This window comes from Haliaeetus albicilla, chromosome 1 (assembly GCF_947461875.1).
Source record: "Haliaeetus albicilla chromosome 1, bHalAlb1.1, whole genome shotgun sequence".
NCBI lineage: Eukaryota > Metazoa > Chordata > Aves > Accipitriformes > Accipitridae > Haliaeetus > Haliaeetus albicilla.
In genome coordinates this window covers 17,391,315-17,409,995 of record NC_091483.1, presented here as the reverse complement: position 1 = coordinate 17,409,995, position 18,681 = coordinate 17,391,315, and the positions used below count along the sequence as shown (strand labels likewise).

Sequence of the window (18,681 nt, the reverse complement as noted above, 5' to 3'; positions counted from 1 at the left end):
ATGAAGAGCAACCTGTGTAATGCAACTGTAAACCATTATCAAACAACATTTGTTTTGGATTTCATTCAAAGCAGGCAAGAGCCAAAAATCCATTCCTTCAAGTTTGGGAGTATGCTGTGGGTTTTTAATGAGTGCTTTTAAGATAAATAAATAAATAAATATAATATGAAAATAAGCAAGAGCACTGTCTACACATTAACCGAGCTGCAAATCAGTTAATCCAAAGACAAAATATTTGCAGCCATGCTTGCCAGCTAGGATGGAGGGGAAGGGGAAAAAGGGGGAAACTAACTTTATGAACCAGTAACCAGAAAGCTTTATAGCTTTAGCTAGGACCTATAATTTTGCCAGAACACCCATTTTAAATCAGCCATTTTTAAAAAACAAACATACTTTTGAAGAGAGCAAGGGGAAAATTTTGAGGGGAGGGATTTTTAGTGAAAAATACCATAGTAACATACCAGAGAATTTTTTCAGTTAACTATTACATATGGAGTCACATTTATATTAAATTATGATATTCACAAAGACGCATATAAAAAGGATTGCATTTCTTGTCATCATTTTATCTTTTGAGTCATGACCATTAGCATATCGTCACTTCATACAAAATACCATGTCATTTCTCTCTGGATTAACCAGCAATGCAGATTTGCTCAACCTCGCAGCATTTCTACTTTAACTGTCACATACAGGGTGCAGTCTAATGATGCTGATTTACTTCTAGAAAATTATCAGTATGCTGATGTACAATTTAACAGCAGCCTTTTACAAGTGATGATGGCAGATTCACATGAACAAATTAGTTTACTATGTACTTCATCAAAGACAAACCAGCAGATAAAGAAAAACACAAGCAGCAGCTGTACAAGAAAAGCCCTGTGTCTGTACAGCACCTTACAGCAATGCAACATGGTAATATAACAAGATATAATGAAACAGTATATGGTGTTCTTTTACTCTGCAACTTTACATTGCCATGTATCTGTATAGGAAATATTATAAAGAGGAGACTGACATGAATCTTCAAAGAGAAGCTTTTTATGAAGCAGAAATTCATGCAGAAAGTATAAAGAGACACCACAGATTAACACATTTTTGGATTATTACAGTCCATGTCAGGTGCAGCATGAAGCTAAAAGCCAGCCAGGCTACTCTACAGGTGAGAAAAATGCCGTAAGCGTCCTGTGGTACGGCGCTCAGGACATCATGTTAAAAGTATAAGAAACGCTACGTGCCATCACATCCTGGCCTGTTAATCCTGAATATTAACATGTGTAGAAATAAGATGACCCAAGAACCCACATATATACTGGCTTACAGCCACTTAATCATCACTCTCATACTGGCAGGTAGAAGACTGAGCTGGTACAAAATAATCAGAAACACCATTTTCCATGAAAACTGTGGAAGAATGATCATATTGCCAAAACCGGGCAGCAGTGGGCCAGAAGCCTATATATAGTGTGCAAAGGAAAGCTCCACTGGAGTTTATTCCCAATAAGTGAATGTTGCTGTGCGGGAGGCAAAATGATGCAATTTGAACTTCCCCATACCAGTGTTAAGAAAACTGGCTCCCACTCCTTCACATGCCTGTGAACAAGGGATTACGAGAGCGCGCCAAAATAGTGCAAGGAACTCTCTAAAAACAAAATGTTTATCAAGAAGAAAGGAAACAGTCCAACCTGGTTCTCCCCAGTACAGACACAGCAGCACTCTCAGACAGTGACAAAGCTCTAATTGTGCTCAGGGTGCTAAAGCCAATTCTTAAAACATGATGCAACATATAATAATGAAATCTAATGTGCACCACCTACATGGCACTTGGCTAACAGTACCACACTGCCCCCTTATGTGTAAATACAAGGCTAGATTGAGCAGTTTTAGAGATAAATATTTGCTTCTGAAAAATTCAAAAGTACCAAAACTTTAAATGCCATCTTTTCCGTGGACTAAGTGGTGCATTTGGGCTCTCTGATAAATAACTCTCTGCCAAGAGGTTTCAGCATGTTGTTTACTATGTCACATTCCGCAGCTGTGTTTATTTGTACAGCCTTAGCCACGCATCTCCGCTGAAATTAATGATGGTGAGAAGAAGTATTCCCCAGGAGTACTTCATGAGAAATGAGCTTTCTTGTATGCATTTAGGTGACTTGCACAGGCTGCAGTAGAGTTCTTAGGTGTTTTTTCCTCGTCTCTCACAAATATTTCAATATACTCTTCTAAAAGTATTAGCATAAGAAACTAAGAGAGTCACAAAAGCAAAACACAATGAAGAAAACCATAAAAGCGATCCTTACTCAATAGTACTCAGTGCCAGACAGGCAACAGGATAATGAACTGGAGACAGGTATGAATCCAAGTAGATTTCTAACTGCAAGTAGCTATGCGATGTTAAAAAAAGGGTGGTTTGTTCTGTTTTATGGGGGAAAACCCCCTTTACAATACACAGGAGAAATAAGAAAGCAGTGAAGTCACACTTCAAACAGTGGCAGCCCAGCACATGCTACCTAACTTCATAGCGATACTGGCGGCAGGTAGTCATGAGCTGCCCAGAAGCGTTCTCTCTCCTCTAATAAAACAAAAGTTAGGGGTACTGAGTCCTCTCTTTCACTGTCAGGATAAGCATATCACCTCTACTTTTAATTTTTTTAGTGGCAGAGCTGTGCACGAATGTTTCCCAACAGCGCTGCTCAGTGCAACCCAGTGCTACCCAGTCACAGCGCTGGGCTGATGGCAGGCAGTCAAGTTTCCTTCTGCAGACAAGACACTCAGGCAGGCATCAGGCCCATCCCCTATTTTACCTCATTCTGCCCTCGACCTCTTGTTACAACAGATTGGTAGGGAAGCTGCATTTCTGGGATAAGGTCAGCAAGCAGTATTATATTGCATTCTAGGGAGAAGAGAGCTCCTGGGTAGCACGAGGCCATCTGTTCTCCACACTCACTGGGACCAGGGCAAGGGTCCACACAAACTCCATCCTCTCGCTCCCACGTTCCTCTGATGCAATGTTACAAGCTGTAGCACTTTTTAACCTGTGCCCCCATTCAATATCTGTCTCCACAGAGAAGAAAGGGATTCCTGAAAGTATTTAGATATGAACTAGACAAAATACAACCTCTTGACTATCTGCAGAGCAAATTTACCCAGGCAGAGCAAATTGAGACTAATTGTCATATTCAGCAATGAAATCATCAAGTATCACGAGTTGCCCTGCAGGATTCTGACACACACAAAAGCAAACAAACAAACAAAAAAAACCAACCCCAGAAAACCACACGCACAACCACCACTAGAAAGAGCACTAGGATTTTTTTTTTTATATAAAAGAAACAGGAAACATCTTGCCCTCATGTGTTGCATGAAAAAGTATATTTGGGGTCATTTTTGCTCTTTCAAGCAGCTCATATTTGTCTTCATCCCTATTTTGGTATTTTCTTTTTGTCTTTTCATCAGGAAAATAAAATCCAGTACAGCCCATCCATAACTAGACCTGCTTTTTCAGCAGCAGAAATCTCTTTCTGTTGCCGGCCAAAGCTACAGCTCATACTACAGTTTTGCAAAGGTGAGCATCTGAAAAGCAAACAGGTCAACCTCTGCCCTAAGAAGTGCACATACAGCATTCAGCTTCTCTTTCTTGCTTTATTTCCACTTAAATAGACAAGTACTTTTCATCACGCCTTAATGGATATTTGTCTGCTGCGCTGACAGAAGCATTGTAATGTCTGCCTGAGAAAGGGGGGATGGAAACATGCTTTATTTCAGTTGTGGGGAGAAAAGTTTTTTGGTTTTGTCACGGTTTAACACCAGCCAGCAACTAAGTACCACGCAGCCGCTCACTGACTTCCCCTCTCCTCAGTGGGATGGGGGAGAGAATCGGGAAAGAAAAGTAAAACTCGTGGGTTGAGATAAGAACAGTTTAATAGAACAGAAAAGAAGAAACTGATAATGATAACACTAATAAAATGGCAACAGTAATAACAAAAGGATTGGAATATACAAGTGATGCACAGTGCAATTGCTCACCACCCACCAACGATGCCCAGTTAGTTCCCGAGCGGCGATCCTCCCACCCCCACTCCCCCCAATTTATATACTCGATCTGACATCCCATGGTATGGAATACCCCCTTGGCCAGTTTGGGTCAGCTGCCCTGGCTGTGTCCCCTCCCAGCTTCTTGTGCCCCTCCAGCCTTCTTGCTGGCTGGGCATGAGAAGCTGAAAAATCCTTGACTTTAGACTAAACATTACTTAGCAACAACTGAAAGCATCAGTGTTATCAACATTCTTCTCATACCTAACTCAAAACATAGCACTGTACCAGCTACTAGGAAGAAAATTAATTCTATCCCAGCTGAAACCAGGACAGGTTTTAGTTTTATTCAAATTTGCTTCTAGCCTTATTAATTATTTAAATACCATTGAACTATAAATGTTTCACAGCTAATAAAAGATGCCTGCTGTGAGTGACCTGTTGTCAGAAGCACACTGCATACGCACTGAAGATGGAATTCAAAATCATACACACACAATGTGAGCACCTGAAATGGTACTAACATTGTTGTGTTTTGACTGACTTGCACAACAGCACGAGACCACACCTGACTAAATGTCAGAGTATCTTCTTGCACTGCGAACTGTTGTCATCAGATGCATGGCAAGGGAACCACACATATCCAATTGAATGGAAACCCTCCCATGGAAGAATAGGATTGGAGCATGCTATTTAACAGAAGATCTCTTTGCTACTCCAAAAAAAGCCTCCCTTCAAGTAAAAGCTTTACCACCATCACTCATCTGGATTACAGAAGTTACCACAGCTTAGGCTAATGCCTGAATAAAGACAAGAATGAAATCTGCTCATTGAATTACCTCATTCAAGAAGCAATAAAATGTACTAAACCAACCTCAAAGTTTAAGGACTTCACAGCCACGTCCAGTGTCACACAACTGAGACTGTGGCCAAACTGCCTTAGATTTATAGAATACCAGTTTTCTACGATTTAGTTCTCAAAAGCACTGGCATCCTGCTATTGACCTACTTGGGGGCAAACTCAGAGGCTAAGTGAAACAATTTACATATGGGGAAGATTAACACATGTAGCACTCAAATTTTATCAAGCAACAAATCAAACTGTTATCAGTGCTATCCCAGTTAGTCCAGTATTTTAAAAGGTTGTTTAGGTCTGATCTGACATGAAAGCAGAATTTGAAAGCGCACACTGACTTAAGTGGTGGATCAGCCTTCAAGCCTGCAGTGTAAAAGTTACAACAAGAAAGATTAGACTCTTGTCGAGCAATTTAAAACACTGGTATGTTTGACCTATTTCTCTCTATGCAATAGTACAAAATGGATACTTTACAAGGCTAAACAAACCACAAACCATCCTGGATATACACTGCTAATAACAGCTCTGTCTAGAGCAGTGAGCCCAAGACCATCCCTACATACAACCATTCCAATTCCTAAATCTGTGTCCCACAAAGTCTATGGAAGCATTTCTTGAGAGTAATGAGCCAAATTCAACATATTATCATACTGTATTCTACCAGCAGATCCACATGGAAGCAGCCCAAGGAATTTTGCCAGGTTCCCCTTAATCTGCAACAACAGTGTTGGACTCTAGATCCTGAGCTCTTACTAGAGCCAATTTCAGAAATTCAAAAAACCCATGGCTGGGAGGATTTAACCTGGCCTATTACATGAGTTTATGACTAGATGTATAGTTGCACATGGAAATGTAGATTAGATTCTGCTGCTACAAGAGAATACTGATCTGTTCTTTCTGGTCTCAAGCAGAACTAATTAATGAATTTCAGTATGTTTGCCAGGAATCACTTTAGGAAAAGACCCAGACATCAGGTCATCTCTGTCTGCTTTGTATCACTGGGGTAATTAAAATTTCCTCTAAAAATCAGTGGGAGGCAAACAGCAAGGACACAGTGGGATGAAAAAGAGGGGAAAAAAAACTGGAGGCTTAGTGATAGAGCTAATGAGGATAAACCTATAAAAAGTAATTAACAGCTTAAAGCTGTGCCATGATTTTGTTGCAAGACAAAACCCCCATTCACCCTCATAACACCTACCACACAGAACATGCATCGATTTCCTTTGAATACGTGAACAAGAATCAGTACCAGAAGTCGCTGTCTAATGCAAAGGATGCTACAACCTGCAAGGTCATTCCAAATTCTTTGAAATTCAGCTAGTGTTATAGCCGCCACGACTACAATCATATTTTTTGGAGGACAGTTATTTTTCAAGACAAGAACAACATCAGTACAAGTTTTTATTTGCGTAATTTCCCTTCAATACATACTTGATTTGCAGTTGGTAAATAAAAAAACCCACACACAGGCACCTCAGCTAATGTTTATTGAACAATATAAAACGCCATCCACCTAGGCCACATAATACTACTCTGCCCTTACACATTTTATGGCTATGGTACTCTTTGCATTTCCATGATAATTAGCTATAATATATGCTTTCAAAGAATTTTTTATAAATTAGTAGCTAATGGGATAGTGCAAGAGAAACTTATCATCACCATGGTCTTTCCTCAACTTAGCTTTTCTTCAATGTAAAGCAAACCCAATTCAGGTTAGATCCAGCAACCTGCACAGAAACAAAAAACATGTATTTATATTGGAGATAAAAACGCTCAAAAAAAGAGGCCAGCTGTCTTAGTGGTTCACAGTGTGCTCTTACCCCAATAGACTTTCTAGGATTATTTTTTTTTCCTCTTAAGATAATGAAGACAGTGGTTGTGCCATTCTTTTTCCCATTTTCTGCAAACATAAAGCAACCATGTTTTTATGTCAAGTTATAACTTTACTGTAGATATAAGCATTTTAAGAAGTGCAAGGTGAAAATAAGGATCTTAAAATACATTGCAGTAGCTCAGCCACTAATCGTAACCACTAGGCACTAATTGTACACTAACTGTAATCCATTTTTTAACAGTAAAACACACATAAGACAAACAGTTCTAGATTTTTTATTTTGGTCCTACTTGAAGGGATTGCAGGAGCTAACTGGAGCTATTAAAAGTTTCATCACAATAGAAATTAGAAAAAGATCAACTTCTAGAGAGCCAGAACAGACATTTTATTTCAAAACTAATTTATGCACCAATTCTAATAATTTTATAAAATTTCTAGTGTACCAAAATCTTTAAAAAATGATCCTTTGTTACTGTGGTTTCTTACTTTTTTGCATTTTACTTTACTATGGACAATGTTAGATCAACCTGTTTCATTTCTGGTTTTAGTCAACAAATATAAAATGCATGCACTAGAAATTCGTGACATCTAAACAGAATCTGTGTTCAGTGTACAAAATGTGATAAAGTTGATTATTTCTAAAAATCATATTAATATTTCTGAAAAATGTTTACAAAACCTTCAATAAAAATTATCAACAACTCAGTTAGAATCCTTCAGTAACTTACCTCCCCAAGGTTACCATCGTGTCCACTCCAATACAGGTGAGCCTGCCACGAAGTACTTATCCTGACTTTTGCGCTTCAGCATCTATATGCTGTAAAATATGATCTGCTGGGCACTAGCTTCTGTGAGATTGCACAGGATGCAGATTTTCTGAGGCTTTGGATTTTGAGGCTTGAATTCCACTACAAACCACAGAACACCCTTATTCAATATTCACAATTTTTTTTTTATTTATTTTTTTTTTTCAAATATAGAATCAGATCAAGAGTTGAAAGATATCTGAAGCTAAGCCTCTAGAGGGCCACCAACCAGAAAGCATCAATAATGCTCTTGATGTTGCCTGGCACACTAGTTACAGTGCAACAGAGAATGCAGCCTGAAAAGTAACCGGGTGTAAGTCAAAACTAGAAACAGGAAACATCCTTGGCTGTGAGCCAAACCACAAAGCTCTATAAATAAATCAATCAATCAATCTATCCAAGACAGCCTTTTCTTCATTGGAAAGATATCATTTGTTGAGACCATCTGCCTAGCAGCCTGACTATCCATAACCAAATGGAAACACTGCTTTTAGGGATTTGTGGACACTGTGAGTCTCGATCTCATACTAAAATTGGAATATGTGCTGTCTGCTCCTCTTAATGCAAAAGGAACTAGAGCTCTGGACAAACTGCAAACTACGAGCATGACTAAAGAACTGAGGGGATTTTCAGACAAACCTGATGTATCTGTGGACCCTAATAGCCACTCATTTGGCCTGACTACCTTGAACAACATAGTTCACGTTTGAGTTTTAATAAAGAAACTAAACATAGCCTGTAAAACATGACATTACAGTCTGGAGGACAGCTGTGAAAGGGTGAAAGAAAAAAAAAACATACCAAGGTTAAAAACGTGTGTCCTTTGATCGCTTGCGAATTATGAGTTTGTTGACTCAGCTTTTCTAAAAGTAGCACTCCTGATACAAAGACTGCAGCTTCCACCGTATCACATCTTGCTCCACCTTTTAACAATTCATGAGAAGAACGCTCCTGATAGCAGCCCATTCACTGCTATCGACCAATCCATTTTATTCATTGAAGGAAATGAGAGAGTTAACCATATACCGGGCTTGAAATACCTACACATTTGTCCACTGCACCAGCAGAAACAGCAGATTCACCTTCTCTTCTATGATCACCTACTGTAAGTCACACCAAGGAGAGTATTTTAAAAAGGTTGTCCTTCCCTATTACAGTTACACATAATAGCTTTGTGTGTCTTGTTTAGTTACAGGAAATACTTAAAATAACAACAACAAAAAAAGGCTTTCAAATTAAAAGATTAAATACTCAATCTAATTACCTAGCTTTCTTAAACATAACATACTCCTAGTTACTAAATGGAAAATAATGCAGAAGGAGAATGTTTGCACATATTTTCTCTTGCAAAGAGTGTGAGAAGTCCCGAGATAAAAGGCGGCACTTACAAACCTATGTCAGGAGCCAGCAAAAGCAACAACCGTGGCCAAACACACCACAGGTAAACAGGATCTCCCCTTCATTTGTAATAAATATACATGTACTAACTTTTATACACATACACACAAATACAAATAAATATGTATGTCACACCTAGTTTTCTACAGAATTTATGAACAGAAATATAAAGAATTATATATTGAGAATAAAAACCTACATTTGACCCCCTACCACATTGCCATTGTACAAAGCATCAGAATGAAATATCAAGATCTTTGCAAATGACACTGTTCCAACTGTACCCAACCATGCAGCCTCACCAGTATTCTACTCTTCACAGAATTCCCTGCTGCCATTACAAGGATTTATATCACCATTGCTTTACACAATATTTTTTGGTCTTTGTTTTTGTTAAAATACATTTTTTTATCTTACATAATGACTGTAGGGTCTTTGGAGGGAAAGAACATATTTTTCATTTGTATGTCCAGCACCCTCTGCAATGAAGTACTGACGCTTCATTAGTGTAAATGGCATGCACACGAAAACATGGGAAATAAAGTACTACCAGCTGACTGCCACATATTATTTATTCAAAAATCTGTTAAATGGTTTGGAATACACTAACCTCTCTGGTAAGGCAAAAGCTTACTAGAATTCTGAAGAGTATGTACGAAAACACGAGCACATACTGTACCATTATCCATTAGCAATGATCAGACAGGACGGCATTCAGGTCAGTTTAGCCAATATAAAGAAAAAAAGGTTTGTAAATTAATACTTCACTTACCATTGAAGGCTGCAATAAAGTACAATTTTTATGTCACACAGTTTCTGCATAGGAATTTACTACTGGAACTCTTGAGGAGCACAACAGCTTTTGCCCCCTGCAGCATTTCACAGAATGTTTTCTTTGACTAACAAAGTTTTATTTAAGAACATCCATTTTAGCATTCTCCATAAGGGCTTCTCCCTTGCCTCCTCCTCCACGCATGCAAGGACAACACCCTGACCATCAAGACTGAAGCAAATATTAGTCAACTAAATTCTACTCTCTCATTTCTGTTTACCTACAGAACTTGCCTGTTGGCAGTGGAAGATGAGATCTGTATCACATGGAAATTTCATACAAAGTTGAGGGAAGTTTCCCCAAAATAACTGGAAATAACGTAGGGAAATCAAGAAGGCAGAAGTCTGTGTCCGTATTATTTGCACGTGCCATGTATTTGTAGTGCATCTCAGCAGACCGCTTTTATCCGTGAGAACATGACTTCTGTTTTGATTTTCTTTTTTAATCTAATACGATTACTCACAGTACGTGTTTTGTTTCTTCTGGAGCAGTCTAACAGCATACCAATCCAGGTATTGATCCAGACTCAGTTCCTTTTAATGTCATCAACTGCAGTCACAAACGTGAGTGGAGATTTGATATACAGTCTTCTTACTATGTATAAACTACTTCAGATTTAGAAAACTGTAGTATTTTAAACAAACAAACAAAAAAAAGATTTTTGCAGTCAATGTACCACACCATGTGCATGTGTCTTCACATGGAAGGGCTGTCTGCTAGCCACAGGGCACAGAAAGGGTTTAAAGAGTTTGCACACACTACAGTGGAATGAAAGAGCTGCTTGACTTCTACCAAAAACTATGACGAATTTCTTTGTTGTGCCTGCTGCCCTTTCTGCTTTATATTCAGCCAATCATTAAGGCATGTAATTTGAATTAAGTTCAGGAATAGTTTCAATGACAGACACTTCTGATTAGTTACATGGTTAAAGTTAAGCACATGCCGAATACCTTCTGAACTGAAGCTCATGTGTTTCTTTGCAAACTCTGCCCAAATGAAGGTACCTTAATGTAACACCACCACCACCACCACCACCACCCCCCCATGTCAAATGCTTACTGACTTGAGAAACATTCAGCTTGAGGAGGTTTCAAATTGCTACACCACAGCAAACCACCACAATTACAATGCATTGCTTCTTGGTCTTCCATTGCAGCCAAAGGCAAAGCAACACAACAGCTGAAACAAGCCCTCTTTAGTATTTCTCACATGTCCCTTTACCAGGACTTCAAAAGATCTGCTGTGTTGTCAAAAAACAGTCTTTGTTTAGATGATGGCAAGGCCACTGTGCCCTAAAGCATTTACCTGCAACAGAACTGCTTTAACATTGCAGTGATTGCCAAGTGGAGACACACACCACACCTCACTGTGCCACTTCATACTCTCAAACAACTGACTTCACCTGCTTCCATTCCTTCTGCCTCACAAATATCACATGTATTACGCACTGTAATGTTTTAAGGCTAAAGATTTTCCAAGTATTACTACATGAAGTTGATGTTGGCTTAAGAGCTCAGTAGTATTAAATTCTTCTCTTCCCTTTAGTTTAAAAAAACCCCAAACATAAAAGTGCCTGAAGGAAGAAAAATTAAAATCTATGTGTCATTAAAAAAAGATTTCTCCATAGAACTGTTTTGAACAAAACAAAGCTAAAACAAAGACATACTTTGTCTAAAGTATGTAAAATCTTTGCCTTTTATAAAAAGATTAATACAGAAAACAAGTGAAAACAGTATCTGTCATATATAGGAACTACTGAATTTTTCAGAATGAACACCTTTGAGATAATTTTGTGCATAGGTTGTCTGAATTCTAGAAAAAGGTATCTTTTACCATGCCTATTCCCTTTCAGCAGACTCTGGCTTCCCAGCCTCCATAAGGGACTTCTGTCTAGCCCCTCTCTTTTTTTCTTCTAATTTTCTTTCACTGTAATTTTCATCTTCTTTCTGTTTTTGCAATCTTGCTATTTGTACTCACTATTCTTTCCTCCCCCATATGCTGGTTTAAATATTCCAGTCCCACTGAGATTTTTATTCCAACCTCCTCCCTCATCTTCTTTCATTTCTTAGCCTTCTTTTTTTATCCTGGGTTGTTGGGTTTTTTTTTTCCCCCCTCTTAAAATAATGTTCAGGGAATTGAGAAACCAAAATGGCTCACATTACCACTGAGGCATCTCTAAATGGCAAATAAATAAGCCCTTTGAATAGTGACATTCATTCCAACAAGATGCCAAAACATTATAACAAACAGCAAGATGAACACGTGCATGCTCTTCATGCTGCCGTGGAGTGGACTGCCCTTCTTCCTCACCACAAGTCAGAAAGAAAGACCAGAAGAGCTGAGATGTCCAAGATTTCCAGTCTGTGAAACCCTTGGGAAGAAAAATTAATTTATACCCTTGAATCTCATTTGGGGGAGGAGAAGAGAAATCAAAACATTTTTTTCGCATCCAAGTTGACTACCAGTTTTCATCAGAGGATTACCTAAAGGCCAAGCAAAGATTGTTCCAGGCATTGTAGAAGCCCAGCTGCAGTCAGCTCCTGAGTTTGTTACCTCAAGAAAAGGAACACCAAGGACAGGTATAGCTTCAAAGCAAAATTAACACAACGATGAGCCACAAACATGAATTTCTTGACGATTTTTTTAGTGAAGGAAAGGATATGGGACATGGAAATCAAGGGAGACCACACAGATAAGGCAAGGGAGAAGGGGACAAGACAGCCAAGTATGAAATTACACCAACCTTAAAGACCTGCAAAGCAAAGGGAAACAAGAGTGCTGGTGCACGCAGCCCAGTCAGCACAATACACGGCAATTCCAGGCAAAACTGTGGAGAGGTCACTTAATATCAAACCTGAACATGCTCCTTCTTTGCCTGGCACATCCGGCTGGCCTTCCCCTACAGCCATATGACAAAAGCAAGCAAGACAATTCACAGGTCTCACTTTCCTCTGGAGTGGCCTCCCTTCCACAGCACACAGTTCTGAGAGTCCTGGGTAAAATACTGTCTGACCTTGGGCCTGGTTTTGGCTTTTTCTTTCAAAATAGAGATCTGCTTCCAGAGCTCATCATCTGACTGGACACTGAGAAATACTCTGCCTGGAAGAGACTTATCCATAACTGACAAGAACAAAAGCTAAATAATTATTTCCCTAATGCTCTTCTATCCTCCTTCTAGTCTTAATCACTGTGCAATTCTACTGCCAGTTAAGCGACACATCAGGCTGCACAGTCTAGTTCCAGCATTCAAGTCTCAGCATTGGTCTGATTTTGCAAAACATCCCCTCCTCAACCTACAATAATTGGTTCACAGCCATGGTTTGGAAATATGCATGCAGCCTGTAAACAAGGTGAAAGTGGTATGAACTGGTTTCTAGCTAGCACGAAATAAATGTACATATCAACAAAGCTTTTAAAAAAAAAAAGAAACCAAAACAGTTTAGCCACTAAGCATGATATTCTTATCTCAGGGCAAGTCCCCATATCCAGGTTTCCACACACAAAATGCACAGAAATTCTCTAATTAGGACTCAGCAGAGTGATGAGAGTGGAATGACCGCAACCAGGATGTCAAAACTATTAACCCAATTAATTGTGCCTCCTCCTAAAAATGAATTGTGGATCTCCTTCAGTAAAGCTATCTGCACAAGACATAATGAACACTGATAGAATTTAAAAATATTTGAAGAATCGTAACACTTTTTCACCATTTGGCCTACCAAGTTACTGTATTTAAACCAGAAACGTTGATGGCTATTGCTTCTACAGTTTGTAAGTTTGCTAGTCATTTCATTTGCTATAGGGGAAAAGAAATGCCTCTCTGCAGTCTGCCAGAGCCATATATTACATATGCATGAAGTGTGAAATTTTGCTTCAAGTTTGTTTGTGTCAGTGTACCTCCATTTTGACTCCACCACTCTTCTACAATTCCAAACTTCACTTCTATTAGCATAAGCTGCTAAAAATTAGCAGAGGCGGAGTAGTGAATGAAATATTTGAAAGTATGTTAACCCACAGCTGGTGACTTTTCCTAGGACTTCACGAGGGCTATAAATAAAAATACCTAACACAAGACTCTTAGGAAGTCTGAAATGCACAGAAATTCAAAACAACAACATAAAATGAATGTTAGACTGACAATAAGCCTGCTTGCCATTAAAAGTAGGTCCTTGGTCTGCCCTAAATGAAGAAGGCTCACTTGTAAAAGCAACATATTCAATTCAGCTATACAATTTTTGTAATGCCTTAACACACACCTCTCCATTGCCTTTGCTATAAATACACAGAGGTCACACTTGGGTCTTCCTTCCATCTTGGAAGCAGCTCTAGCGTGGGAGAGGTTGCTGCAGGCAGACCACTGATGGCAAGTTCACTGTTAGAAATGACAGTCAAATGACAGAAATCCCTTAAAAAAAATTACAGCCTTCTAGTTCTAAAGAAGGCATAAAAACAAGGAATTATGGAAAATGATGCAGTATCATTTTGATGTACTTTCCACTCCCTGCTTCTCTACATTTTTCAGAGGAGCAAGAAAGGCCACTACAATTAATGTTTCAAATGTGAAATTGATGTCCAGTTTTCAAAGACGTGACTGAGCTGGCATAAGAATAAGATGGTGCCAATCTGTGGTGATCTAGTGACTTGAATAAGCATAACTCAACCTCAGCCTCCGTATGTTATCAGAACACCCTGGCTCTGCTCACACTCTCTCTCTACTTTCTTAGATTTGTGTGGTCACTGCAATAGCTTCAAAATCATAAGCTTACTGCAAGATTTACCTTCATTTATAGGGTCGAACATGAATAGCACGGCTTACAGCTCTTGGAATATTTATCGCTTAGAACTTGAGCCACATCTGCAGCACAGTATTTTTCCAACAGAACAATACTGTATCTGCTCAATGTGTGTGTGAGGGCAGCATTACACCCTAAGTCAACTAAGCCAACAAAACCCACCATGTGGATACAGCTATGCCAACAGCTTTGCCCAGCCTGTATCATTCAGGGAGGCAGCATAATTACATTGTCAGAAAAACATGAGACAGATATTATTTAGAGTAGATAAGACTTGACTTAGATAGCCAATTTCAACACTGTTAACCTTTAAAAGAAATAACTATTTCAATGCTTGGAGTGCTTAAGAAAGAAGATAGGAAAAGGCACATCCTGGAATTTTTCTGAAGCACTTTTTTTGACAATAAGAGCAAGGGAGATGCTGCCCATCCTCCCAGTACAGGCAAAGTACCTCATCTATCCAGTTCCAGAAGTCAGCTTAGACATGAGGGATTCCCAAAGGAGTACCCAAACAAAGAGACTAGTAAAGGACTTTTTTTTTTTTTTTTTTTTTTTTTTTACATTTCAGATCCCAGATTACATGTGGTGATGTTCTGGACAGAGCCTTTTACATGCAAGGCACCTTAGTAACTGGCAGCTGCCACAGCAGTAGCAACAACTTCTATTTTCAGCACTACCCCAAACACAAAGGCTTAAAATAACACACATTCAGCTGAAAACAAAGGAAATGTTAACACCTGGCTCTCTCGTAATGCTTTTTACCTATAAAACTCAAAGTATAGTAAAGTCTCTTTACTCTCTGAACTCTGAGCAAAATGAAGACACAGAACAATTAATTCAGACCCTGGTCAAAGTACTTAATGGAAGAGCTAAAAAATGAGCCTGGGCTTTCTCTTTTCCGGTCTTGTATCACTTTTGCTCAGAAAAAAACATATGCAAATAACATAAAGAAAATCTATTTATGTACTATACACACAGAAGCACTGCTATTGCCAGGAAATAGCATTCCGAAATGTCAGTTTACCTATGAACACGAATACTTACCGAGTATAAACAGTCAAAAGCGTACATTGTATAGAGGACATTCTTTAGAATTAAGCTATTTGTAACATCATACTTAACTCCACACTACCCATTAATCCTAGCAGATCATTTTAGACAACGCTCAAAAACGCAGGGATGTGTCAAAGCTTACCTTCTCGTGATTTTCTATCAGGATTTCAACAACGATATTCTGAAACTTCAGGTCCATGATGGCTGCTACAGTTTCTTCCTGTGGCCTCATTAAGGTTGGTCCAAATACTACCCCTAGATTTGCCACAGTCATTAGATTCTTCTTGGCATGCTTTGAAACACTTTTTGAAAAGAATTGAAGGAAAAAACAGGAAATAGGTTATGAAAAATTTCCATTACTCTTGGAAACTGCAGTCTACAAATGAAAACATTACATTTCCTTAATCTATGTTTTAGAAGTTTGTTTTGTGCAAAGTTTCTTCAAATACAGTCTTACTGAGCTCTGGAAAACAGAAAAGCCATTCTTCCACTGGCAATTTAAAAACAAAAGCAGTCTCTTACTGAACCTAAATATATAAAATGCACTTAGCCTTGGACCAGGGCAAGTGTGAAACCAACTTAAATTTGCTAACAGATCTCCACTATTCACTTTGCCAGAATTTGCGAAAAGAAAGTATAATGTTCCCTTTCTCACTTCAATCAAACCCTCAAATGCTGGCAGGACTGCTAAAGTAAATACTTATATGGCTTCATTAACGGATTAGATTTCTGCCTTTCCCGCCAAAATATACACAGCATGAGTCAAACGTCTTGTCTGCTTTTGCACGTTTGGTTCTTGGTATTGTGTATGACAGCATCGAGATGGGCTTCAGCTCCAGCCACACTTAACTAAGGCCCTTTGTAGTTAAATGAAGGTAAGGACAAGAGTTCTGGCAAGGTAGGAAAGCAGGTCATAACACTTACTTCGCTAAATGTTTCACCAAAATTTCCAGCATCTCTTTGTTCTTTTCTGGGAGTTTATGGACCAAGAAGTGAACAGCATTAACTCGAGATTCAGGACTTCCACTTTCTATCGGACACAGAAATAAGTAACTATGTCAAAAACTAAAAAAAAAAAAAAAAAAAATCCACAGAAACACAAAGCTTTTCCCACCCCTGCATGGAAACATACTGCACACACTTTGCTTCACCAATTATGCATCTCCAAACATAGCAATATTGAACATATGTGCTTTGTTTTCACAAGTAATCTTGTTCTAGAATTATCAGCTTATTTGCTTATTTTGTGAACTCATTTTTCAATCCACCTGCAAAAGGATGCCTTTGTTCATCTATTTTTAAAAACCAACAGATGCAGTTATTGTTCTGCTGCATTGGACTCATCTGCTTATGAATATACTGCAAGGTGAGGAGTGATGTTACTGGGTGCCACAGAGTGGAACTGTACTACTTTATTATCATTAACTGATTGTCCTTATCATTAGAATTCAGTTTTTTGGTACTATGCCGCTAACAATACTGCATTTATGCTACCTTGCACTGGAAACCGCGTAAGACAATGCGTGCAGAAGATTCATATGTTCAGAAAGAGAAAAATCTAATGACCACTGAAGACACAGAAGAATAATCATGCAAAAAAAAACTACTGAGGGAGATTACTATGATAAAGGGCCCTGAGTAACAACAGCATCCCTCTCTAGTACAGTACAGAAATAAAGTAAAAATAAGCAAGGAACTTTCTATTTTTGTGTGTTGCGTGTTGAATTGAAGTAATTCTGGCCCCTACAGGTTTCACTAATACACAGATGAAAACAAGAATATGTAAAAGATGAAAATAATCCCTCTTCCTATTTCTCAAAGTTGTATTAAATCACAAAATTACATCTCAGTCATTGTTAGAATGAAAGGAGTGGAAGTATTTTATCTTGTACATAATAATACTTAGTACAAGGTTCATAGAAAAATTTAGAACCTACTCTGAATGCAAGAAGTTTTGACACCAGAACCACTCATCACGTCCCATTTTACTCTAAGGCAACTTCGATTGTTAAGTGTATTTCATATAAAATACCACCATATTTCTTCAGTGCATATTGCTACACACTTTTCTTTCGGTTTTTTTCTTTGCATATTGCTACAGATTTTAGGGTTGTTTTTTTTATTCTTTTGCAGCAAACACTGCTGCACAGATTGCAAGAAAAAAGGCTACCAAAATGCAAAACATTTAGCTTCTAGTCAACTAATCAAAATTCAGACAGCCAGAAAAAACATAAGCCTTCTTTAAAGCAAGACTATTTTATATATATGTGAAATCACAAACTCTAATGGCTAAGCAACTTAATCACAAGATACAGTCAACGCTTACATAGTTTCAATCTACACTGATATGTACAAAGAAAAGAAAATTGAAATGAGAACCTTTTAATTTTGGCTTCCCCCCTCCAATAGTTTCAGAGAGAAGGATATTCCTTACTATTCCCGGTGTTGTTGGTTTTTAATAGCCAACATAGGAAACAACACTGACTACCTATTTTTAAATATACCGTAACTCAGATCTGCAATGTTGATTAAATTTCCCTCCCCACTACATAAAATCAACCTATCCACAAAACTGTTCATTACTTATGAACACTACACTATTTAAAACACGTAACTTCAACTGAATTCCTTTATTGAAAGAGACTATAAAATAAAGAAAGGAAAACAAAGCGAGAAACTGCTGGCAAAACTTCATAGGTCAAGAAATTATTTTAACACTTTCCAATACAAACGGGTAGACTCACCATCTAGGTAAGTATGTTGAATTTTGTTTAAGCACTTGGCCTCTAAGATGTGCTTTGGCAATGAATTTCATGGGCTAATTCTCATTTTGAATTAAGGACCACAAGTGAACACATTCTGCAGTCCTGGAAAGTCATTACAGCAATCCAAAGAAGATAAAGCAATTGTCTCAAAGTTTGTTTTAATTTTGCTTTCCACAGTTTGCCAGAAGTGCTACAGGCTGGAAAGAAAATCAGCTAAATATCTGTTTGATACGTTGCCAAAAATTTTCTTACACAGTTTCCCTCCATCCTCTTCCAAAAAAATTCCATGTATATTAGATACCATACAGC

General features: G+C 38.3%; 1 protein-coding gene across 2 annotated transcripts in view; it reads right to left on the bottom strand.

Moving 5' to 3' along the window:
* The window catches only part of ARHGAP10 (Rho GTPase activating protein 10), a 154,216-nt gene that overhangs the window by 41,574 nt on the left and 93,961 nt on the right, over window positions 1-18,681 (bottom strand). For both annotated transcript variants that reach the window (XM_069780480.1, XM_069780471.1), the window contains 2 exons: window positions 16,532-16,637; window positions 15,750-15,909 (listed from right to left, as the gene is read on the bottom strand). In XM_069780480.1, the coding sequence (XP_069636581.1) occupies window positions 15,750-15,909; window positions 16,532-16,637 (266 nt within the window). The remainder of the gene's footprint in view (window positions 1-15,749; window positions 15,910-16,531; window positions 16,638-18,681) is intronic.